The 23,720-nt window shown below is 39.3% G+C and overlaps 1 protein-coding gene across 1 annotated transcript in view; it reads left to right on the plus strand.

The window, feature by feature from the left end:
- The window catches only part of LOC131737684 (biotin--protein ligase-like), a 40,686-nt gene extending 17,719 nt beyond the window's left edge, over positions 1-22,967 (plus strand). The window contains exons 7-11 of the mRNA XM_059028178.1: positions 17,893-17,960; positions 18,539-18,699; positions 20,163-20,277; positions 20,696-20,909; positions 21,253-22,967. Of these exons, the coding sequence (XP_058884161.1) occupies positions 17,893-17,960; positions 18,539-18,699; positions 20,163-20,277; positions 20,696-20,909; positions 21,253-21,424 (730 nt within the window). The 3' untranslated portion in view covers positions 21,425-22,967. The remainder of the gene's footprint in view (positions 1-17,892; positions 17,961-18,538; positions 18,700-20,162; positions 20,278-20,695; positions 20,910-21,252) is intronic.
- Positions 22,968-23,720: the final 753 nt, after the last annotated feature.

The following is a 23,720-nucleotide window of genomic DNA, read 5'->3' on the forward strand; positions in this document are numbered from 1 at the left end:
TTAGCAGACACCCTTATCCAGGGCGACTTACAATTGTTACAAGATATCACATTATTTTTACATACAATTACATTATTTTTTACATACAATTACCCATTTATACAGTTGGGTTTTTAGTGGAGCAATCTAGGTAAAGTACCTTGCTCAAGGGTACAGCAGCAGTGTCCCCCACCTGGGATTGAACCCAGGACCCTCCAGTCCAAGAGCCCTAACCACTACTCCACACTGCCGCCCTATATACAACTTCCCTTGTATATATAAACTTATTTTTATAATAGTAATTAGTGTAAGTAATGAATTTATATAACATGCTTACTGTAACATGAACTCAACCCTGTCCTACAGTGGATAGTGATCTCCTTTCCTTGGCCTTTCTGACATGCTTTTTGCAAATGTAAAGCCGGGTCCACACCTGAGCGATCAGTTGCGCGACCCAGTTGCTCCCGAAATCGCGCAACTCAGTTGCGAGCAATTGCAGTGTCCACATCTGAGCAATTACTTGTGCAACAAGGTTCCCGCGTCTACAAGTTTCATTTTTTTATGATAACTGAGGTGACAGTATTTTTTTGGGGGTTTTGACAACCGAGTTGACACGTTTTTTTTTTTTTTCTCCCGTGTCTACAAGTTTAGAATCGTATTTATTTTATTTATTTTTTGACAACCGAGTTGACACAGGTCGTAATGTGTCCAGTAATTAACGAGGAAGAGTTGGCTGTTATTATTTTTTCAACTGTTATTTTAAATGCCATATTCCCTAAAGAAAAAAACCAAGCCGCGTAAAAGCTGGAGGAAACCGTTTAATTTTAACATTTTTAAAATTCGAACTTCTTAATATGCAAGCCATGCAGTCAGCATTATAAGAACCAATCAGAGTTGTTGAATTGCCACATGATCGCCTGTGTCTACAGAAGTCGCGCAGCTGGTTGCTTGGAAAGTAGAGCCCGGCTCTACTTCAAGCAACTGGTTGCGCAACTGCTCGCAACTGGTTGCAGGGACGTCCACATATAAGCGACACGATCGCGCAACTGATCGCTCAGGTGTGGACCCAGCTTAAGAGAGGGGAGACTGGGCGTGGTCCGGCAACCACACAAGCAAGCTTCTCAACCACTATCCAGAAGAATCAGTCTCCTCTACAGGTGTGGTTATAGAGCTGTCAGAACTCCTCTCACCGCGATCGCTAACACCTGTGCATTAGACAGGGCTCCTTACACCAGGCTACTTGTAATTTTACTGTACCATGAAACAGGTCGAGCCAAAAGAGTTGAAAAGTCACAATGCCACGTGATATCTCAAGAACCAGGAACCAAAGATGCATAGAAAAACAGCACAGGCGTGCAAGCAAGAGGGTAGCTGGTTAGTTAAAAAATAACAGTATTGGAGCAAAAGAACAATTCAGAATAATTGCAAACATCATAAAACAAGTGCAGCAGCCACACACAGTCACCGGAAATGATGAACTTCAGTTCTGTATAATTGGAATTCTATATCTTATTACTTACTTTGGTCACATTGTAATTTATTGTCCTCTAGCTATAATGTGCTTTTTATATTTCTATAAACAGGCACAACTGCACACTGTTGTGGGCAAATACAAATATTTAGCAGTGAGGGAGATTTAAAACATTGCTTCTTTCACTCTTTATCACATACCAGTTTAATATATCAGTAGACTGTGAGTTCTATAGCATACACAGATTGTAGCATTGATATTTCATAATGCAAGCTCCCAAACACATTCATTCAGGAGAACATGCATCTCATCGATCCCTTAGGGGTTAGGATTGTGTATATAGCCTTACCGGAAATAAAAAAGAAGTTATATAAATGGCACGGCTGTACCAGTCAGTGCATTTACATCCCTACAGGGGTCACCATCATTTTCAAGTCTGCAGTCCACATGCAATTTGAATGTATAGCAGCAGATAGTACACAAAGAAAAGCCTTATTAGGATGCAAATTGTTTCATGCTGTACAAAAAAAACAAACGTGTTGATAAGATGAAATAGTGACCACCTGCATAGGATCCGTAGTAGTAACATGCTTGTGTGTGTGTGTGTGTGTGTGAGTGAGTGGCTTGTTTAGTAATTGCGAGTTAGCAGCACACCAGAACGGGTTTCTGAGGATCAGCAGTGATGAAATGCTTGGTTTCCTAATGCATGTTCTGCCAGAGTACGAGCAGGAACAGGGTGTGTCCATTAATTACGGAATGTTATGTTTAATTCACCTGTAGGAGAAGAAAAAACACAGGCAGTACCAAAAGTGTTTTAGCAGAGCACATTTGTCAAGGCACTCTGTACATGTCACCTTCCTTCCCTCTGTTCTAAATCTTAAGCTAGATTTCTGAAGTTGCATCCAGTCATACCTAACCTGAACTGAAGTATAGACATGAGCGACTTGCAGTCCTGTGCATTTAACAGCATGCTGTTGCTTTTTGAACACATCATTTTTGTCCATTTGTGTTCAGTTCACAATAAAATAAGCTGCAGAAAGCACACATGTTGGTTTGCTGTAACCCACCTAACTCATCATGGTTAACTGTAGCCCAAATATTTTTCCATGCACTCTTCTAGAGTACCAGAATATTTTTTATTTTTATTAATTTTATTACAATCGGATAAATAACCTGCTGCGCTACAAATTTCTCCAAGCATTTTTTTTTTTTTCCCGATTCAATTGAGGACGCATATTTGCGTTGCACTGTGCACTGAAGCCCACAGGACCAGGAGGAAATTGTGCACTGAAGCCTGTTCAACACTGATATGCATCCCCACTTCCCTTCAGAAAAATCAGCCTTTTGGAAAATATTTTGTGAAAAAGTTAGTAAGCATGGCAAAAAGATTTAGATACGGAAACCACAAGAGAATTATACAGAACATTGGTAGGAAATTAAATTGTATGGAAATGTATATAATCTTCAATTCCAAGCAATAAAACCTTTCCAGCACTGGCTTGAGGATTTAAGACCCCTTTGTGAAGGGAAGTGCTTCGGTAAGCGTTATGTTAGTGTGCCCTGATAAAGACAGGTTTGTATTGACAGCAGCTCTGGGCTGATAGCTGTCCAGGGAGCCTGTTTGTTTGTCCAGTGCATTAGCTCTTTGTTTAGTCAGGAACAGCTAATAATACTGAGCTGTGGCTGATGGGCCGTTCCCACAAGGTCAGCACAGAAGGGGAATTTCATTTGCTGCTTTTCTGTCATCCATACTGCTGTAAGCCCACAAGATGACAAAGGGAGTGGTACAGTATATATGAAAGCGTCAGCTCACTCTTTAATTAACTTTAACTGGGTCTTTTAATTAACTTGAATTAAGTGAGACCCTAAAGTATATTACTTTTTTTCTAGTTGTTTGGTTATAGTTTTGTAAAATGAACAACTGTGTTTCTCCTTTCAAAAAAATAGGAGTTCATTATAATACTGTCTTTCAAAATGTAATCCAAAGTCTAAATAAATAAATGGAGAAAGCAATGAAAAATGACAGTGTGGATGTCACTCTTTCACAGTAGAGCCTGCTTTTGAAGTGGTTGGTTTCTGAAGGATTGGCATATTTGGAATACTGTTAATTATTTGTAAAAAAAATATAATATAGCTATAAGTTGATTTTCACCCCACTTAAGGTGTGAGTGGCCAAAAAATGTGTCAAAGCCGCTCATGTGGTGGATATCAGCCTGTATCATACAGCACCCTATACATTGTTGTATATACATATGTACATTTTATTAACTAGTGCATTTTGTAATGCCTGTGGCTGTTTACTGTCAACGTGCGATTTATTGGTTTTGTACAGATCTACAAAATGGCTCAGACTGGCATTGTGCATGTGTGGTGTGTACCGCAGTAAGAATAATGTAATGATGCGTTTCTTGCTCTGAGTATGATCCGTGTGCATGCAGCACAGCAACTGGTTTTGTCAGTGTTCCAAGCTGTAGCCCTCAAATACGCCACTATGCAGTCAAATTAGAAAAATGTACTTCTTTTTTTATGTTTGAGGTATACCTAAGCCTGAGGTGCAGACGGGTATGCAGTTCATTCCAATTATAAAACTTATCTCCAGACAAGGCCAGGAACTCTACTGTATACAATTACAGTTTTAAACTAGTGTTTTTTTTTCCCTGAACCTGACAGATTATCTGTGAATGGTATGACATGTTCAAATGTCAGCACTTTTAACAGCTGTGTGCTTCTGCTAATGTCAGTTCGCTCAGAGCATGTGAGGTCAAATGACAGGTAATCAGATACCCAATTCGTCCTGCACAGAGTAGAAGATTTAAAAATAAGGATGTTGTTTTTTACGATTTGAAACAACACGGGCCGTGCGTCACAGAGCGGGTGTGTTTTTAATAAAGCCCATTCATCTAGCTGTCTGTATGTATCAAGTGATCTGCATGTATCTGTGCATAATGTGTATCATTCTCTCTATCAGATGAGCCGCACTTTAATGAATACAATAAAGAAGACAACAACAATATTGAATAGTTTAATGTTTTATCCATTAGAACATTCTTTTAAATATCAAAAAATATAAAAATATATTTAATATATATACAGTATGGCCCAGTATGTGTTACTGGGTGTAATGTTAGGTCGTGCTACAGCAGTTAGATTGATGTGCAATGCTAAGACAATAAAAAACAAGCAACTGTTACTAGCCCCCCCCCCCCCCCCCCCGCCCCCCCTGCTCAGGGCTGTGTTCACATGGAATAAACCTTACAATTAGCAGAAGGAGGAGCTTTAGTGAGGGGAAAATGTGCCAATTGTCCTGGCAAAGAACCCACGAATCAGTGTTTGTTTGCACAGGGAATCTACAATCAAAACTGACACCGTTTGGTATTAGGGCCTGTTTCCTGTGAAAATATGAGACATGTAAAGACCTACAAAAAACTGCAGCAGCAGGTTTGTACATAAAACATAATTGGTCCAATTGACCTTGCATGCTCAACTTCCAATTATCTCAAATTGTAAGCAGATGGCTAAAGTCCTCATTTCATATTCTTCTAACATCTGGCACTGCATTCTAAAGTAAAAGTTTATGTCTAGAATGAGCAGCATATTAATTAGCTGAATCTGGGGTCAAACGAAAAAACCTGTTTGAGGGCGGTTTAATATAAAGCATTAATGTGTATTCAGAAAGTAAAAATTCAGAAAGTGGGGGGGTGCAAAAATGGTAAGGCCCCACTGTTTTAAAACAAGGGAGTCTGTGGTCCAAAATAGACAGGCTATTGCTGTTTTATTTCGTGCAGGTCTTTTAAAACGTCATAGTGGATCCAGGCAGTTAGTCTTTTGGAGTAAAGATGAATAGATTTATCAAGGGTAACAGAAGTGTCACTACTAGTGCTGCCAAGTGAACATTGAAAAAGAAGGTGAAGTTGTTCTAACCCCTGGGCTGTTCTTTGACGCTGTGAACTCAAACTGTGATCTTGTGACTCCCTCAGTCTTTGGCTCTGAACGACACTGTACCTCTTTAATTAAAATACTACTTTGTTCTTCAGCTGTAATAATATGCTGGTTTTAATGATGTGCAGGCTGGCCTGTTGTACTCTAACAAAGAATCATCCAAACCTAATTTTTTTTAACTTGCTTAACAACTAAATTGCTGCTCTTTACATGACATGAAAAATATATCTAAATAAATATTTCAATTCTAACATTTGCATTTTAGATGGTCTCAAATTTTAACATAATAATAAAAAAAAACTGTTTCTTATGATTGAGTTGTACACTCAGTCAAAACTGCACTAATGACATGTTTAAACATATATTTTTTTAAGTGAATAATGACCCAAATACTGTGTTAAATCCCAAAACAGTGATTTGAGTCAAAAAATATATTGTAACGAGGAGGCAGAAATAGTTGGCAGTAAGAAGGAGCTTGTAAATCAGAGTGTGTATCTTAACTACAACAATCCACCCCTAGTGGATGCAAGTACCACATAGAACACATAGGGTAATGCTTCTACTCTGATGTAGCAGCTGAGAGAAGACGTGTTTGAGAATTCTGTAGAGGCTGCTCGTCTCCATTGTAAAGAGTCTCTAAGTGTAGAGTGTTTCTAAACAGCAACAAGAATACATACCTTCAGGAACATAGCTGGGATGAAGTTGCCCTTTAAGTTTGTTGTATTTATTTATGCATTTAAAATGTACACACACACAGAGAGACACACACACAGCAGGAAAACCTCATTAAGTTGCACATCCAGCTTTTTTTTTCAAGAGGGACCCAGGAAACAAAGTAGACAGATATACATTTAGCATGATCGATTCTCACACACATTTTTCTTTAATCGGTGATTGCATGTACTTTGAGTAAGAAAGTAATTGTAAAATCAAATGTTTAAATTTACCCGATTCCAGAATTCAGGAGCTCCATACATAAAAGATGCCTGGCCTGTCTTTGTTCTCATAAAAGGAATATTCAGTTTACAGTCAGTGTTCCTTAAAATATAACGCTCATAAACTTCAATGGGTAACATGGATTTTAAGTCTCTTGGACCATCGCCATGTCTACATTTGTAAAGCAGAGAGGCAAAATGAGACTGTCTTCTTTTCTCCAAACATGTTTTTTCCAAACTTGTAAACAACATCTCCATAGTCAGGAATAGGCAACAGTACTTGTCATGTTTTCTGAATGGCAATCGAAGGTGCCTGTTGGGAGCTGAGCTTTAGTATTTAAGTATAAGAGTTCACTATAGTAAAAGCATAGCCAATTGTAAAAACAAACACATAGTGAACAGATGGTAAAGCTTAGGTAAGCACTGTGAAGCCCAGAGAGGTATGGTAAAGCATATTATTAAACAGGGCAAACCATGTAAACTGTTAAATGCATAGTATAACCATGGGAAAGAATACTGCTAAATTGCGTCCTTGCTTTGTGTCTATTGGAGAAAGTCTTTCATTGATCTCCTAAATGAAAATGATAATTTGCGGCCGCTTTTTAGTCGGTAGGATTAGCTCAAATAATCACATTTAGAGATTAGTTTTTACTATATTGATCATGAAAATGTTTTCCTCTTGGTCAATACAAATATGCTTATGATGTTAATTGCAAATCCAGTTTTCAAAATTAACATTGATGTCTGGCATAATCCTTTCAGATTTCTTTATTAGATTTCCACACCTAAACAGGTTTTGCACATTAAAACTTTTCTTTTTATTAAATGAATAAATAATAATCATCATAATAATAATAATAATAATACACTTTCTTTTTTCATTGAACTATACCAGAACTTGCCAACATGATGGTGTTCTTGCACTGGCCAGTGTGGTTTGTGATCTATTTTTGCATTTTTAGGTTTTGCAAACAAGAGAAAAATCCTTCATGTTGTACTGTGTTTTTGGTCCACTGGGCTGTCAGGAAACATCTGTACGCTCAGAGTTTCGATACAAGTATTGAAGAATCTTCTTTGTGATTAAAAATCAAAAAAGAGAGAAAATAAATCTTTGTGCGTAATTCCTCTTTTGTGGTGGCGTTTGATGCAAGCTCCCTATCGGGGTAACAGCTTGGCTAATCCCACAGTGAGAACATTCTCAGACTGGTTAGATGTGCCCACTTATATCCACTTGTCGTACAGATGGCTTGGGTGGTGTCCATTTGTTCTGCAATGACCTCGCGATGGATGAGTGACCTGGGTTCTGCTGTCATGGCAAAGGCTATTGAAGGGGAGGGTCCCTGTTGAGCTTCTCTCCATAAGAAAACAAGTGAGAGGTATCTGCTATCTTGACTTAAAAGATGTTATCTTCTGTGTGGAAGACTAGGCTTGTCCCTTTGTCTAGTAGACCTGCTGCGTTGTTTCTCTTTGTTCAATACTTGTTGCAATTACCAACAGGACAAAAAGTATTGTTGGAATCCTTAACCAGCTGAGCTTGGTTAGAATGGCCTGTGGTCTAGCATGTGAGGGATCTAATAAGGGGTGTGGAATCAACCACAAATAGCCAGAGAGTGGGAAGCAGAACTGGGTTTAATGGGTCGGTCCATAGAGGAAACCTAGCACACCAAATTGCACCCGTAATCTACAAGGTAGCTCGCATTGCTTTAGCCATAATCGTAGATTCATGAATAACTGTTTGTTTTAATTGAGCCGTTTCATTTTAAGGCTCTTTCCAAATGCTTTCTAATGACACTCAAAGACACAGTACAATCCCATCACTCCCAGGCCATGCAATTACCTGTAAACCTTTGACCTTGATTGACAAATTACCCCCACTTCAATTTTGATTTCATTTGGCATGTGTATACTTTCATCACCCAGTTTCAACCAGGAGGAGGGTGGAGGGGGTTGTAAACATGGAAAAAAAAATGTATTTCCATGTTATGTTTTCTAAAAGGACCTTCAAAGTAAATCAAAGAATATTCTGTATTGCAGTTTGCACTTAAATATGTGTTCTAATGCTGGAAAAGATAAAAACTCAGTCAGCACTTAATTTTCATGGATTTCTGCCAGTCTGAGTCTCGGTGTGTGTAGAAAGCCAGATCCCTGGCATAGTCCAATTTTAAGCTGAATTGTCAAAGCAGTGTATATTTTTATATTATCTTAATGGAGAATTGAAAACACAAATTCACACATTGATCACAATCCTTGTTTATTTAATCAGATCTGATAAAATAATTGGAATGAGTGGGTCTCTGTTAAGCACAACGCTCTGGTAACGTTTAAATAGAACTACTGATACTTGGTCTTGCCAATTTCAGCAAGATCTTATTTCCAAAAACACAATAAGTTGCCAGTGTATTTGCAAGCTTGATAAGAGTCTGAAGTCCTGTGGCCTCCTGCAGCTACCAAGCTCATGAAAGTTTCCAACAGTCTGCTTGCTGGTTTACACTGTTTGTTAAAATATCTTCTCATCTGCTGTCTTGTTGATTGGCATCATGGGAATGAATACTTGTTACATGGCACAAAGGTGAAAGGTTCTCCTTATTTGTAGTCTTGTTTTTGGAGTAAAGTGTTCTACTGCTTTGTTTTTTTTTTTCTCACCCTCACCGTCGCCTGTTTTAATCTGTTTCTTGGTCAAGATCAGAAGCTGCAGTGCACCGCTGTGTGAACGCTCTTCTGCTGCCGTGAGATGTCGTTGGCATGCTGCGTGTTTTATGATACAGAGATTTTACTGGACAACCTTCATCATGTGATTGTTGTCTCTTAAGCATGTAACGAGAGGAGGATTAGGCATGGGACATAGCAGGACCTGAAAGGTACAAACCCAACACTAAAAACTGCCCCGTCAACTGAGCACACCACTTTAAACTGGAAACTACTTTAAAAGATTCTAAGTTTGTGACGCTAAAATGTTGCCAGGTAAATGCAGCACTCTTGGCTTAGACATTATTACAGTAGACTATGTGATATATGACATTTTTTAAAATAATTACATAATTGGTCGGAGTTTTTGAGAGTTCTATGAACAGGTTTGCACTGGCTGGAGGGTAATATTTGATCCTTTTCATTTTAATTTTAATTTGACCTCTGGTAGCCCTGTTGGCCAGCACTGATGAAACCCCTGGTCAGAAATACCATTTTCTGCTTTTAAACTGGTCGTGCTGGTTCAGGAAAAGGAAACAGTCAATATAACGGGTCCCTTTACTGTAAATTTGCATATCATAATGGGTTGCTGTCTACACTTTCAAGACGAGTTCCTTGTGAATCTGTTGTATACACATGCTGGGCACCCAGAGCGGAAACCAGTAAATATTTGCTCCAGTTGCCAACTTTTGCTGGTCCCGAGTTCCTCAGACGTTGCCAGGCCTTTCACAAGGAAACGCATCTTAAGGTGCAGCATCTCCTGTCCATCTAGGTTCCTTAGCAATCAGTCCTGTAGAGTTAGCAAACTGGAACCCCACTGTCTCCTGCTTCCCACTCCTCAGCTCCAAATACTAGGCTGCCCTGCCTTTCATTCCCTGCTGAGCGAGTTAATCCAGCACAGCTGAGCCTTGGAAGATTAATAAGCTTTGAGTCCTGTGTGATTGTCCAAGTGTGTGTGAACTACTTTCCTGTCCCTCTCTTTTTAACACGATGTACCATCCACGTAAGCCTTTTCACAGCCTTGAGCAGCTTTTGTTCACCCACAGTTTGAACACTTCCATGGAGAAAGGTACACGAAGGTGCCCTGTTTTTGTTTTACTCTGTGTTTTAACTGCATTTTGATTTTTTGTTTTTGTTTTGTGATTGATTGTGTCAGCTCTGTAACTGCTGTGTCTTTCAACAGGGGGCCTCTGAATACGAGGTTGCGTGTACAGTAAAAGCCTCTTTCTGATGGGCGGACGCATTTGTTAGGCCGCCTGTTTTTGTTCATTTAAATCCGTGGCAGTTTACACCTAATAAACAAACCGGTTAGAGCCTCTCACTTCTAACAGCCTCACATTTCTCTACCAACTTATGTAACAAACAGGCATTTGTCTTGCAATGAGGCTGTTCAATTCTAAGACTCGCTGTCTGCGCCCAATAAAGGAGGGATTGGGGGGAGGGGGGGAGGCCGCCTTTGATACATTGCACTTGCTGTGAAAATCAACTATTGTGAGGATCTAATTGCTAATTGTGTGCCTTTTTCTTGGCATTGTCGAGATTCTTTTAATGCATTTTTAGTTTCTCAGTCTGGGACGACCTCTGTCCTTCTCAGTGCATGTGCTTTCAAAATGAGATTAACTTCTAGAGGAATGCATTAGCCCAAGCTGCAGAGCCAGCCCAGTCTTTGCTGGCCTTATAGATTGCTCTTCACTTCAGCCCCCCCCCCCAATCTCTCTTTTATTGATGGCTTCTCATTGAGTGTCTAAGAGTATTAGCGTGTTTAGGAGTGAGCTGTTTTGTGTGATCCAAGGCTGATCTCATATTTGCGTTTCAGAAATTAATTCAACACTGCTTTGCATGTTAATCCACCCTGGATTGATTCTGGTGAGGTCAGATCGGCAGAGAGCGCGGAAAGAGGAAATAATAAAAAATAAAACAATCTCCACTAAAAGCAGCTCATTTTGATTTAAAAATAGATGCCCTTTTTTCTTAGCAGCAGCAGAGCCAGGTGGATTATGGATTGGGGTTCTGATTTTGTCCGGTTTTGTTCATTTAAAGTTTTAGGGTTTAAAAAAAATGGGTTGATCGGCCCGTGTTTTTTTAAGGGTGGAATATGTTCTGTTTTGAACATTTCTCTTAAATAAGACATAGAGCATCAGAAGATTTACATTTTAATGTACTAACATTTAATAAACCAATTAAAAAGGAAATAGGTCTGTAGCATGTTTCTATACAGGCTGCAGATCATGAAATGAAACTGTTTTAGCAAGGAGTGGGTGACTGTTTGACGCAAATAGTTCAGATAATACAACTGACAAAGGTAGTAGTCCCGTTAATGATCCTTCCGCAGGTTCACCTACGGAAACCTTGTTACGACTTTAACTTCCTCTAGATAGTCAAGTTTGATCGTGTTCTCGGCGCTCCGCCAGGGATGCAAACGACCCCGGCGGGGCCGATCCGAGGGCCTCACTAAACCATCCAATTGGTAGTAGCGACGAGTGGTGTGTACAAAGGGCAGGGACTTAATCAACACGAGCTGATGACCCGCACTTACTGGGAATTCAGTAGTAATAATAATAATAATAATAATAATAATAATAATAATAATAATAATAATAATAATACATGTCTCCAAGTGTTGATTCAGGCAGGGGCAAAATTACAGGTGTAGGCCGGTATAAGTTTATATGTTCTCTTCAGAGGAGCCGGCCGGGTTCATGAAGTGTATAAACAATGTCCAAACGAGATTTCTCTGTTCAATGTTCTTTATGTCCTTGGCACAGGTTTGTTGCTTTTGGTTACAGCATTAGAATACGATTGCGATTGTTTAAACCGGTGCGTTGACTCTGCAGAATCCAGTATGTGTGTATATAGAGAGAGATAGATTGATCTTATCCCTGCACACTTGATGTCATCCTATCTTGTGAAATTCTCCCATAGCAACAGGAAAGAACTGTTACCTGGGGACGTCAGGGATCTTGGATATTGCATCCCAAATACAGAGAAGGTAATGAGGAAATTGCATCTGACTGGGGGGAAAAAACACCCAAGTCAGAGATTCTTTATTCATATCGCAGATATGGGTTTGAAGTCTCAATTATTTGTATACATGGAGGTGACAGGAAGCCATAGTTTCCGTGGTAACTGACTCGGTATGTAAACACACACACCTCCTTATTTGGTTCCGTTACCTCACTTTCCCCTTTTTTGGATAATGGTGTTCTTTGCAAGTGTCCTTACATTAAGACCCCTTTTAAGCCTTCTCCTGTGCCATAACATTTTTATTGAAGTATCAAATACTGTTCATGAAAATAGATATTTTGCTTCCATGCCAGTTTAACAGACAAATTCATTGGGCATCATGTTTATCAGGTTTCAATTTTAAATTAGAACAAAACCTTCAGGTAACGTGGCTTTATATACACTAGCGCTGGGACAAACTTGGGGTTTTCATGTTTGAATAGATCCACGTTTCAAAATGCTCTTGTCTTTTAATAATAACATAATGTGTATTTTATTCACCTGAAAAATAAAACACAGGTCAGTCCATCAATGTCATTGCAGGACTTATTTGTCAATCTGATTTGTGTATGCATTGTCCGTTCGATTTTGAATCCTGACTTGCTTCAAAACAAGTCCCTTCCTTGTTCATTTGCAATCAGAGGTCTTGTAAAGCACAGTGCAGTACACAATAGCTGTCAACATGGCCTAAGCGTGAATTATTGAAATAAGGAGGGAGCACTGTATTAATGAATTATCATAATTATAAAAAAGTGGTTTGAGATTACACTGGTGTCGACTGCACTGTACTGATGGTCATCATTATATCCTCACCGTTCTTGGCATTACTTTTAAAGCAATCTTTGATTTTTTTATTTTTGTTCTTTTTCTTATACCCTAGGCAACACTCGGTTGAATCATTCCCTCCCTTAGGTGCGCTCGATTTCGACGGCTTGCAAGTACACTAGCGGTTTGAGAAGGAGGTCATGGCTGGCCCTCCTTGCCTTGTTAGGCACTGATGTTCTTATTAAAAGTTCATTTATTTGGTTGAAGGACTCCAGAGGACCAGCTGGGCCCCCTGCCTGCACTCATCAGGGCTTGATTTGCAAAGGAGGTGCCGTCATCACGAACAAGTGCACAGGGTTCTCCGGTGGTCCTGCCAGACAGTACAAGCTCTCAATTAGCAGCAGCACTCAATCAGGCTGCTTAACCCGCCGCAGAGCTGGGAGGTCATGTTCCTGCCGACTGCACAGCCTGTATAAAGACAGAAACAGGAACCGGGAGCAACTGGTATCACTGCTTCTTAGCTGTTATTGTTAGTCTGGCCAAGAAATGTACGAGTGGAGGGATGCGATCGATCTTTTTGTTACACGCGGTAAAAAAAATAAAATAAATAGCAGTTGTTTTCTGGGATTTTGTGAAAAGAAAGGCACAGTGTCCTTTTTTTGTGAAGTTTGAAGCTATTTTTTTAACACATTCCCCACTTTTATAAACTCGGTGTACAAAAGTAAAATATATTTGAAAAAAAAAGACCAGGTATTGCATGTTCAATAATGGTTTGGTAAAGCAGCATTATATAATCATTGTGACAGATTACTGTCTAAAAAAAGAAAGGGAAGAAGAGTTAAAAAAACAGAGCCGTAGAGGGCAGTGAACTTCTGTCCTTTTTTAATTGATATAAAACAAACACCCACACTATTAATTTATTTTAGAAGAAACCAACCACATTCCAAAACATTATACAACCTCATTCCTTGTATACATATAAAAACATTTTTAAGTCATTTAAATAATAAAGGGAAGGATATCGCTATGGGCTGGTTTCACTGAACATGATTAGCACCAGTTCCTTACCCACGGTTAGGTACATGCCAATCTGGTTCTGTGTAGAACACTGGTTTAAGTTTCCAAGGCTTACAAATGCAGCTGGCAGATTTAAACATTAAACACATTCAGTTTTGAAAAATTGTATGCAATAAACAATGTCAGCAATGCTGTTTATGCTTTGACGTTCTACTGTGTTCTGGATGACGGTATTCAAATTTACCACCCAGTGCTTGATAGTGCTAGAAGGATTTGAATATTTATGCATGAAACTGCCTTTCACAAACGCAAACAACGTACTTGTTGCTTCACAATGCTGAAGCCCTCTGACAGTGTACCTCCCAGGTTTTATGTTTTCTGTGCATTTTTAAACACATTGTGGCAGCTTCTTGGCAACAAAGCAGATGTGTCCTTTTTCATGAGTTTGAATTTGAGAAGTACAATTCTGAAGTCCTGAAATAAGCATGTAAAGTATTTTTATTTTCTCTCTATATAGGTCCAAGTGTATTTAAAAAAAGCATGTAATTAACCTCTACATGGAATCTTCCAGTCCTGTCCCTCAAGACATCGGCCTGCACACAATTTGCCTCTAGAGTACATGTTTATTTATTATTTATTTCTTAGCAGACGCCCTTATCCAGGGCAACTTACAATTGTTATAAGATATCACATTTTTACATACAATTACATTATTATTTTTATTTTACACATTATTTTTACATACAATTACCCATTTATACAGTTGGGTTTTTACTGGAGCAATCTAGGTAAAGTACCTTGCAGCAGTGTCTCCCACCTGGGATTGAACCCACGACCCTCCAGTCAAGAGTCCAGAGCCCTAACCACTACTCCACACTGCTGCCCCAACGTATGTAGGCATACGTTGTTACTTAAACAGACATCAATTTAAGGACAGTAAATCTACTCATTTGTGGGCGTGTGGAAGGGTGATAGTCCATTTAAAAAGGAAACCAGGCATTTTCACCAGCATTTTCCTCTCAAAACCAGCTGGCTGCAGACTTTATTTGTCAGTGCTGCATCTACTCAGTTCTAGTCCCTCATGCTGCATCCAGTAGCCATACCGCCTTGGAATCTGATCGTGTTCTCTATAAGAAGCTAAGCAAGGTTTTACCTGGTCTGTGTGTTGATGGGTGAATTGCAGGAGATTTGGGTGGTGCAACGAGTAGTATTGGCTGCTGAGTAGGGGGCACTTTAACCCTTGGGGGCGGGTAAAGGAGTTACCAATCCAAAAGTCCCCTACCCCTACGTACAGTAAATCGTATGCAGGGATGGAAATCAGTTTCTCTCATCCCAGTTATTAATAAGAGCTTGATTAACCACAGTGTATAGGCAACAATCGCAGGTGCGTCTTATTAAACACACAGTAAAACCAGGAATGGATGAAAAGCTATCTAACTTGTGCCTTACATAGTAAGAAAAGTTTCTGGAGGTGGTAAAGATGCCTGATGGTTTAGTTCTTTCCCGCGTGGTGGATGACCTAGACAAATAACATTCGCATCCTTTTATAGCATGTTCCTACAGGCTTTACAACCAGAAATAATTCATTAACTCAGGTTACTAACACAAGAGTTTTGAGTAACCCCCGTTGGTCTGACTTGTGCTCGTAAGACCCATTTTGAGTGTGTGTCTTTTTTGGCAATTGCTTATTTTTTTCTTATACTGTTGAAAAAATCATTCCAGAATTCAAATTCTATCAAATCATGTGGCTGGACCACCCCACCCCCCCACCCGAGAGTCGGTGGAGAGGTAATTCTTGCAGATCTCTGTCTGCCTGCTAATATCCAGTTCAAGGCTGTAACCCTAGAACCTAAGAGGCCCCCCCATTATGTTCAGCGAGGCATGGCAGGGGCTTCACAATACATGTACAGTTACTATTATTTTTACAGACTGTACCCCCCCCCCCCCCAGCCTTCCAGACAGGGTCAGCCAAAATTTACATAACTTAAAAAAAAGAGTTTTTACAATGTTGATATTTAAGAAGTAGACATGGCTTAATCTTGCAAAGTGTCTGCTTGCACCCAGGGTATTTGTGTTTTTTTTAGCCTTCATTAAAATTAAACTTTTCCACCTGGCAGAAGTTTTAACTAAGAACAACACAAGTTGGATGGGAAAGAAGGTATCAGTTTTGGTCAGTGTGGTGGCTCCAACTCACTAATGCACCTTTTATAAGCACTGCAGAATTGTGCCCAGTTTTAAGCTGTGGTGAGAATGTGCTGAGTTTCAAGATCTCATTCGAATTAAAAGGTGCACCATATGGTTTTTAGAATCCATTTTTACATATTCAGGAAGGTTGAAAATATTATCTGATTTGGTATTTCTTGTAAAATATTATTATTATTATTATTATTATTATTATTATTATTATTATTATTATTATTATTATTAATATAATACAAAAACACTATTGCTTCCTTGAGCTAAAACCTTTATCCCTGGCAAATAATTAACTTTGAAGTGCCTCTCCTCAAAATTGACCCTGCTTCTTCGCTTCCCCTGGTCTGTGTGCCTGCTGACATCAGCAGGTGCAGTACCGCCTCTGGCAGTAGGTGTCTCTGTTGCGTAGAGGACAAAACTGCCAAGCTTCACTGAGCATACAGTCAGCATCATGCCATGAGTCTGCTAAATGAAGTGACACCACAGGGATGTTATCCCAACAGACTCTTGAGAAATGAGATGCCACACCCACGGTAGAGAAGTATTTGCATTTTAAAGTTAACTATTGATCCGTTTAATCTGGTTTTTAAAACTAACTTTTTGCTAGGATGTCCAAAATTCGGTTTTCTTATACTGCACCATACTGAAGTTCAAAAGGTCAAGCAGCGGATTTTGTGATGTTAATATTTAACTTTGTTGTTTGGATTTACAGAGTCAAAGTGCCTGAAGAAAGTGTTTTAGTTGATTCCTGGAAAAATCCTGAGACCAGTTTTAGAAGAAACATATTAACCAGGAAAGAGCTTATGGGGTAAAACTAGATAGACAGAAATGTAACAAATTTAAATTATTTTTTTGGAATAAAATAAATCTTTCATGTGTAGAATTGATTTAAAGCTGAAAATAAAACAGACAAGTAATAATTAAAAGATGTTATCCACCTTTGTAACTTTTTAGATGTCTTCCTTAGTTATAACAGAGCTAAGCAATGTAACTTGCAACCCTCCCCATACTGCTGCAAGTGGTAGCTAAAGCACGGCACTGCATTTCAAAGAGTGTGTCAGAGTGCCCTGCAGGTGTGGAGGAAGCCTGTGTCTCTCCCTACAGTTAACTACGGAAGAATGTGCAAGATTAAGCAGTGTCAGGGAATCATGTCTTTGTGTAACAAATGTACCGCTTTGTGCCACAGCTTTGAGAAACCTTCCACAGATTGTATTACATTTCATATCCTAAGAGTGTCTGCCTGTTGAAATGTCCATGCTCCTGCTTCGTCTTTTGGATTTGCAAAGCCCTGCAGTTAATGTATGCTGACATAAAGGTCAAGTAGGCAGTGTATTTTTTTTTTTTTCATTATTTTTTTTTTATTTGACTACTGCAATGCAATATGAATCCTTTCACCCCAAGGTCTCCAGTTCAATTACAGTCTGGGTCAGTAAAAGTGAAGTGTGTTGGTAGCAATTGAAACAAGCCCCTGTGTGTTTTTTTGACGGAATATGCATAAGAAACTGCAAAATGCGCTGTGTATTTATAATAGCGGCCAAAGAGTTTTTTTTTTTTTTTGCAGTGTGCTGTCTTAATCTGTGTGAGAGCTGTTGTCAGGTGGATGTGATCATTTTTCTGTTTTTTTTTTGGAGACAAAAAAAAGCCTAATACACAAAATGATTCAGTGTGGAAAACTGACAAACAATGTATGTGTTTTTGCCCAGATTGTGCAGGTGGTGATACACCTGAGTCTGCTTCTAAGGAATATTTGCTTTAAGGATTAAATGATTTACCAAAAGTTCTTGACATCATAAACAGAGTGAATACAAACACCGAGAGCCCTCCCCTCCCTCCACCTTTAGAATTTCTCCATATTTTTCCCCTCTCTTGTTCTAACTGATTGCTTTTTCCCACAATTCACAGGATGATGCTTCAGTTGCCACAGGAAATGGGGTTAATAGCTATAGCAGGCCGGCAGACACAAGGCAAAGGTCAGTAGTTCCAATCAGCAGTTTCTCTTTTCTGTTTCTTTTTCGGCTGCTGTTAACCTCTGGGCATTAAATGCTTCAGGTTATTAGTCCTTCATGCATACCAGGCTTTTTAAAAATCTGTCCCTGCCTAACATGCCTGAGAAATTTTAATTCACTGCTGTTATTATGTGTCTCTTTTATTTTCATCAGTGATTTAATCTGGATTGCAAAATTGCTGAGGGAATGCAAGATGTTGTGTTGTGTCAAGATGTTTGGTATTAAACTGTTCTGTAACTTAGAATTTTACCCCCATGTAGACGATCAGAATCCACATGCTGTTTAAGTGTATAAAGAGTGTTAATAAAAGCAAATTAAGGACCGGTCTAATACGGATAAGGCCATATAATCATACTCCCAACTTGTTTTACTCCAATTTATGTCAAGAGTTATTACAATTAGAAAACAAAACAAAGGGCCTAGGAGAGCAACTTGCATTAGATTTTATTTAGTTCTAGTTTTTCTTAAAAAACAGTAAGATTTGCATCGCTCTGGTTATCAGTTTATGCAGCCCCAATTTCAGACTGTGTGTGTGTTCCCAGGCCGTGGAGGGAATGCATGGCTAAGTCCTCTGGGGAGTGCCTTGTTCACACTGCATGTCCGGGTCCCAGTGCAGTCCCCACTGGGGCAGAGAATTCCCTTCCTTCAGCACCTGGTAGCTCTGGCAGTGGTGGAGGCAGTCCGGACCCTGCCTGGGTATCAGGTATGTCTTTGTCATTTTAATCCTGTGTTCAGAGTAATCAATTATCAGAAAAGCTGCATCCAACCAAGCATTCTGCAAAATATAATAAATGCATTTAACCAGGTTATACTATGCAGCTGTTATGTATCAAAGGGCTGGTTTCACAGATCTCAATTGGCACTAATCTTGAACTACTCTACCTAATAATACATTAGTAAATCCAGGATTAGTGCTCGACAGGGTCTGTGAAACCAGTAGAAAGTCACGCAACTGAGTCCGCTCCCTATGGGCTTCAACTCACCATGCTGTAACTGATGGGGAGAATAAAAAAGAAAAACAAACACGTAAAGCCTCTAAAGTTGGTCCTGTGATTAATATTCTACTCTGTGTTTTGTCTTTTTTTTTCGTTGTTTTATATTATTCTGTGCCTCCTATACGTGTCCCTTGTACTAGACGTGCATTTCATTGTTAGCACTCTTTTTTTTTTGCGTCGTGCTAAAGTGGAAACGTGTTGCCAAACCAGATTTCCGATCTCAGACACTACAAATCCCGCTTACCCGAGCATCACAGTGTCAGCGTTGCACTACCGGCCGCCGTGCCGCACACGTCTCACAGTCACAGTTTCTCTTTGCAGTTGTAGTTAAACTTCTCTCATCATTATGTGTCATGCTTTTAAAAAAAAAAAGAAAGATTTACAAATCAACATGGCTTATTTGCACGCTGCTTGATGAGCAGCATCCACTGCATTTGAGGGACTGTGTTTAGTACCCCGCTCTTCTGAGATTGGCTGAAGCATGGCTGGGGCTTTAACAGCACACTGCAGGGGAAGTATTACATCACGTGAAAAAAATAACACGCATCATTTCACATAAATTTATTTTATTTTTTTTGGAAGAATTTTGCGATATCAGTTTGTAGTTTTCTTGATTACATGATGTTAAATAAAACATCTAAATTATGTTCATGTAGTTATTTTTTTAATTTTTTTTAAATTAGGTCTCAATCCTAAAATTCTAGGTGATGCAAAACTTTTGGCCACAGCTGTAGATGCGAGATGTGAGCAAAAGAAAAAAAGCAGCGTTGCCACTACAAACAGAGCTACAGATGAACCAGAGCATGCCCAAAAACCGACTAAATACATGGAAATCATGCAAGATCCTCAGAAATATGCGCTGCATGCACGGCAGTGCTGGTCCCCTGGGGTCCTTGTGTGTAACCGTGGAGCCTTAGACTTGGCAGCAAGATCCTCACACTTCATCATTGAGTTTGGAGAGCAATAAAGAAATAATATGCAAAACCTGAAACATTTTGAGTGCTCTGCGATTGTCAACATAGCCGCGCCAGGCTGAAGGAACTGGATTTATTTAACCTACAGCAAAGAGGAATCATTGGGATCCTCTTCAGACACAACTAGGAACCAGACAAGCATCGATGAGCCAAATGGCCTCCGCTACTCTTATTTATTTGTTGTTTGTGTCTTGTAGGATATCGACCTCAGAGTGAAGTGGCCGAATGATATTTACTACAGCGCCCTGATGAAACTGGGGGGTGTTCTGGTCACCTCGACACTGATGGGCAACACATTTCATGCACTTGTTGGTAAGTTAAAAGTCTGACACGCACCGTTTTTAGTTTTAGTTTCTTCCTCTTGCCAACTCATTTTTCCCATGCTTTCATCATGATAATGTGGTGACAATTTAGTGATAAGCTAGCTGTTATCTGATGTGTATTAAAATAACATTTTGGTACATGTTATTTGCTTATTACCCCCCTCATTTATAACCTTATGTCCCATGCATAGCCTATGCATTTACCCTGGATTACCATGTGTTTTACATTGTTTATCATGTGGGATTTACTGTATCATGCTTTCGTTAGGCTTTACCACATGTTTCTTTTACCATGATATTAAACAACATTGCACTTGCATCAGGATATAGCAACTTTAAAGAGGTTAAGACGTTCTCTAGCGGTCACTAAATAAATGACGAGTTTGGAGAATTGTGATTTCTTTCAGGCTGCGGCTTCAATGTGAGTAACAGCAACCCCACGGTTTGCATCAATGACCTGATCGTGCAGTACAACAAGGAGAACGGGAGCGCTCTGAAAGCCCTGAGCACAGCCCAGCTGATCGGCCGCAGTGTCACCGTGCTGGAGAGACTGATCGATGCCTTCCAGGAGAAGGGAGCCCCTGGGGTTCTGCCCCTCTACTACAAGAGATGGGTGCACAGGTACCATTAGCACCACAGCACTGTTTCATCCAAGACCTGTTTGCCATTATAAAAGTTAACCGCAATATCTTTGCACGATATTTCTGCAGTTTTCCCATGGTTGTACTATACCATGCATATACCATAGTTTGCCATGTTTATTAATATGTTTACCATACCTCTCTGTTCTTTGCCATGCTTACCTATGCTTTACTATGCTTTTGCTATGCTTTATTCCACTTTGCTATGCTTTTACTATGGTAAACTTTTATAAAGGTGATCAACTACTGTATGTCTTTTAAATGTGTAAACGCGTGTTTAACAAACTGATCCCGATTGTTTTCCCTGTGTTCTCCCTGTCCAGTGGTACCCGGGTGCGTCTGTGGAGCGAGCAGGGCCCGCAGGCATGCATCGTGGGTCTGGACGACTGCGGCTTCCTGCAGGTTGAGTCTGAGGAACAGGGCATTGTCTCTGTGCAGCCTGATGGGAACTCTTTTGACATGCTGAGAAACCTCATCGTCACCAAGCAGCGCTAAGGAACAGCGCCGTCTGCCTCAGCACAGGGAGGGGGGTCACTTTACACTACAGATAATATTAACTTGATTATAACAAGAACATTAGAACAAGATGATTATCTTGCCCCTGTGTTACATGATGTTAAATATATTTCTACACAGGATTTGACACGGGTAATATATGAAGGTAATATTATTTGTAGCATACAAACGTTCCAAATTCTGTTCCTGTATTGAATTTTCTTTTTGTTGTTTTTTTGTTTTTCTTACTGTGGGAGCTTTTGTAAAGCTTTGGAGACGTTTCTACAGTAGACACACCAAAAAAGCAGGACCACAATGAACGTGAGGCGTGCTTTTAGTTAAGACGTGTTTTGTTGATTACAATTATTGCTGTTTTGCAACAACTTATCCTTGCAGATATTTCAGGTTAGACTGTAATGATGTTTTAATTTCATTCGAAGATGTGCAGGGTAGTTTTCTGAGTGCGAGTGTGAGTGTTAAATTAGCAATAGAAAAGACTAAATACAGCACAACTGCAGCAATTTCATTAAACACCTTAAGCCAGTTTAAATAATGAATACAGTCTTTGTCAAGGTATTTTAGACTTCCTTTTAAAACTAAAAGTTTACTGAAGGGGGTAGACTATTATTACAATTCCATATTATACTTGATTGTTTCTATGCATGTGATTAATCAATTTCAAGATTGAAACCCCTGGTTTGTACTTTGCTTGGGCATTGTATGCACATACGATTGTAATCAATGTTAAAATATAAAACATCAAACACTTGTTATAGTAGAATTGCACCTTACATTGCCACATTCCACCTCCTTTGTTCAAAACACTGCAGTGTTGTTAACTTGTGGAATTGTTGTAGTTATCTTAACTATTTCAAATTATTGGCGTAAAAAAAGAAAAAAGACGACAGTACTGTATTTCATTATTTGTAAGTGCTTCCGTTTTCATTTGCAGATTCCTTGTGTTGCTGGGAATTCATGTATACTGTAGCACAACACCTAAGATGTCAAAAAGTTGTATTTTGGAAAACATACCAAAACAGAAGTGCTTAAAGACGTTCAGATGTTATTGCCATGCAAGGTCAACACAGTTAATGCAAATGTATTCCTGCTAAAATCCCAACACATTGTCAAATGTCAAAAGACTGGATGCGACCCAAAATAAGAATGTAAATAGTTCGGTTTAGCAATAGCAGTGTATTAGCACAAAAACAACACAAGCACTAAAGCTGCACACTGAACCATGAATAGCACATATTTACATACCAGTACAGTTAAAGTGATTGTCGAAAACACCACCACTGTGTCTCTGTCTTTCTGGGGTATAAAGTTGTTAAGAGTAAAATTAAGAACCGCTTTAGTCTGGTAGACAAATGTGTTTAAAGTTAAGGGTGAATATAGTTATACCTCAACCCAGGGCAATTCAATTGACAGCCTACTTGTCATATACATGTGGTCGGCAGCCATGCAGCATTGTGTACTGGGGGTGTATGGAAAGTATAATACTTTTGTAATAATGTTGCAAAATAAATCTAGACTACTACGAGATGATGGGGTTTTGACAAAGGAGATGCTGCTTTAACCAGCCTACACATCTGAAGCACTTGGGACCTACATAATCAGTTTGAGATTCTGTGATGTTTGTTATAGGACAAAAAACTGCAATTTTAAATGTTTTGGGGAGTAAATGTGATTATATAGTTTTGCCCTGTGTCCTCCAACAATTTAGTTACTTAGGTGGTGCGCCACACTTTAGTTAGGAACACTGGTCTAGTGTGTCCAGGAACGTATAATTAAGTGATGAAAAACATGCTTTTGTGTGGTGTTGCGGTTATCTGTACAGAAGGAAGACATGCACTAACCAACGACACCTACTGAAGTGAAATGGCTGAATACTGCATATAAACTTTGCTTATTGATTTGAAGACTGTACATTGTGCTGTACATGCATGCTTTCCTAAGAACACAATGCATGTGCAGGGCAGGTACACTGGCCCCAGTCCAGTTATGGGACCTCTTGGACCACATGCATACAATTCTATATTTAATTTAACAAAAAAATAATACCTGCTACATTCCAATCGGCCAGACCGTGCTACCCAGAATATGAAAGATAGATACACCCATGCAAATTCCTGCAGTATTGCTTCGGAGGTGTAGTAAACACACATATCTCTGTTAACACCTGAGCCAGGCGTTTAGACACACAATGCTGAAGTTATCCTAATCGTATTAAATGGAGAGGATTTGTAAACAGTATCTATTATTATTTTTTTAAATTTGCACAGGGGGAAAAAAT

The sequence above is a fragment of the Acipenser ruthenus genome, chromosome 8 (genome assembly GCF_902713425.1).
Source record: "Acipenser ruthenus chromosome 8, fAciRut3.2 maternal haplotype, whole genome shotgun sequence".
NCBI classification, from domain to species: domain Eukaryota; kingdom Metazoa; phylum Chordata; class Actinopteri; order Acipenseriformes; family Acipenseridae; genus Acipenser; species Acipenser ruthenus.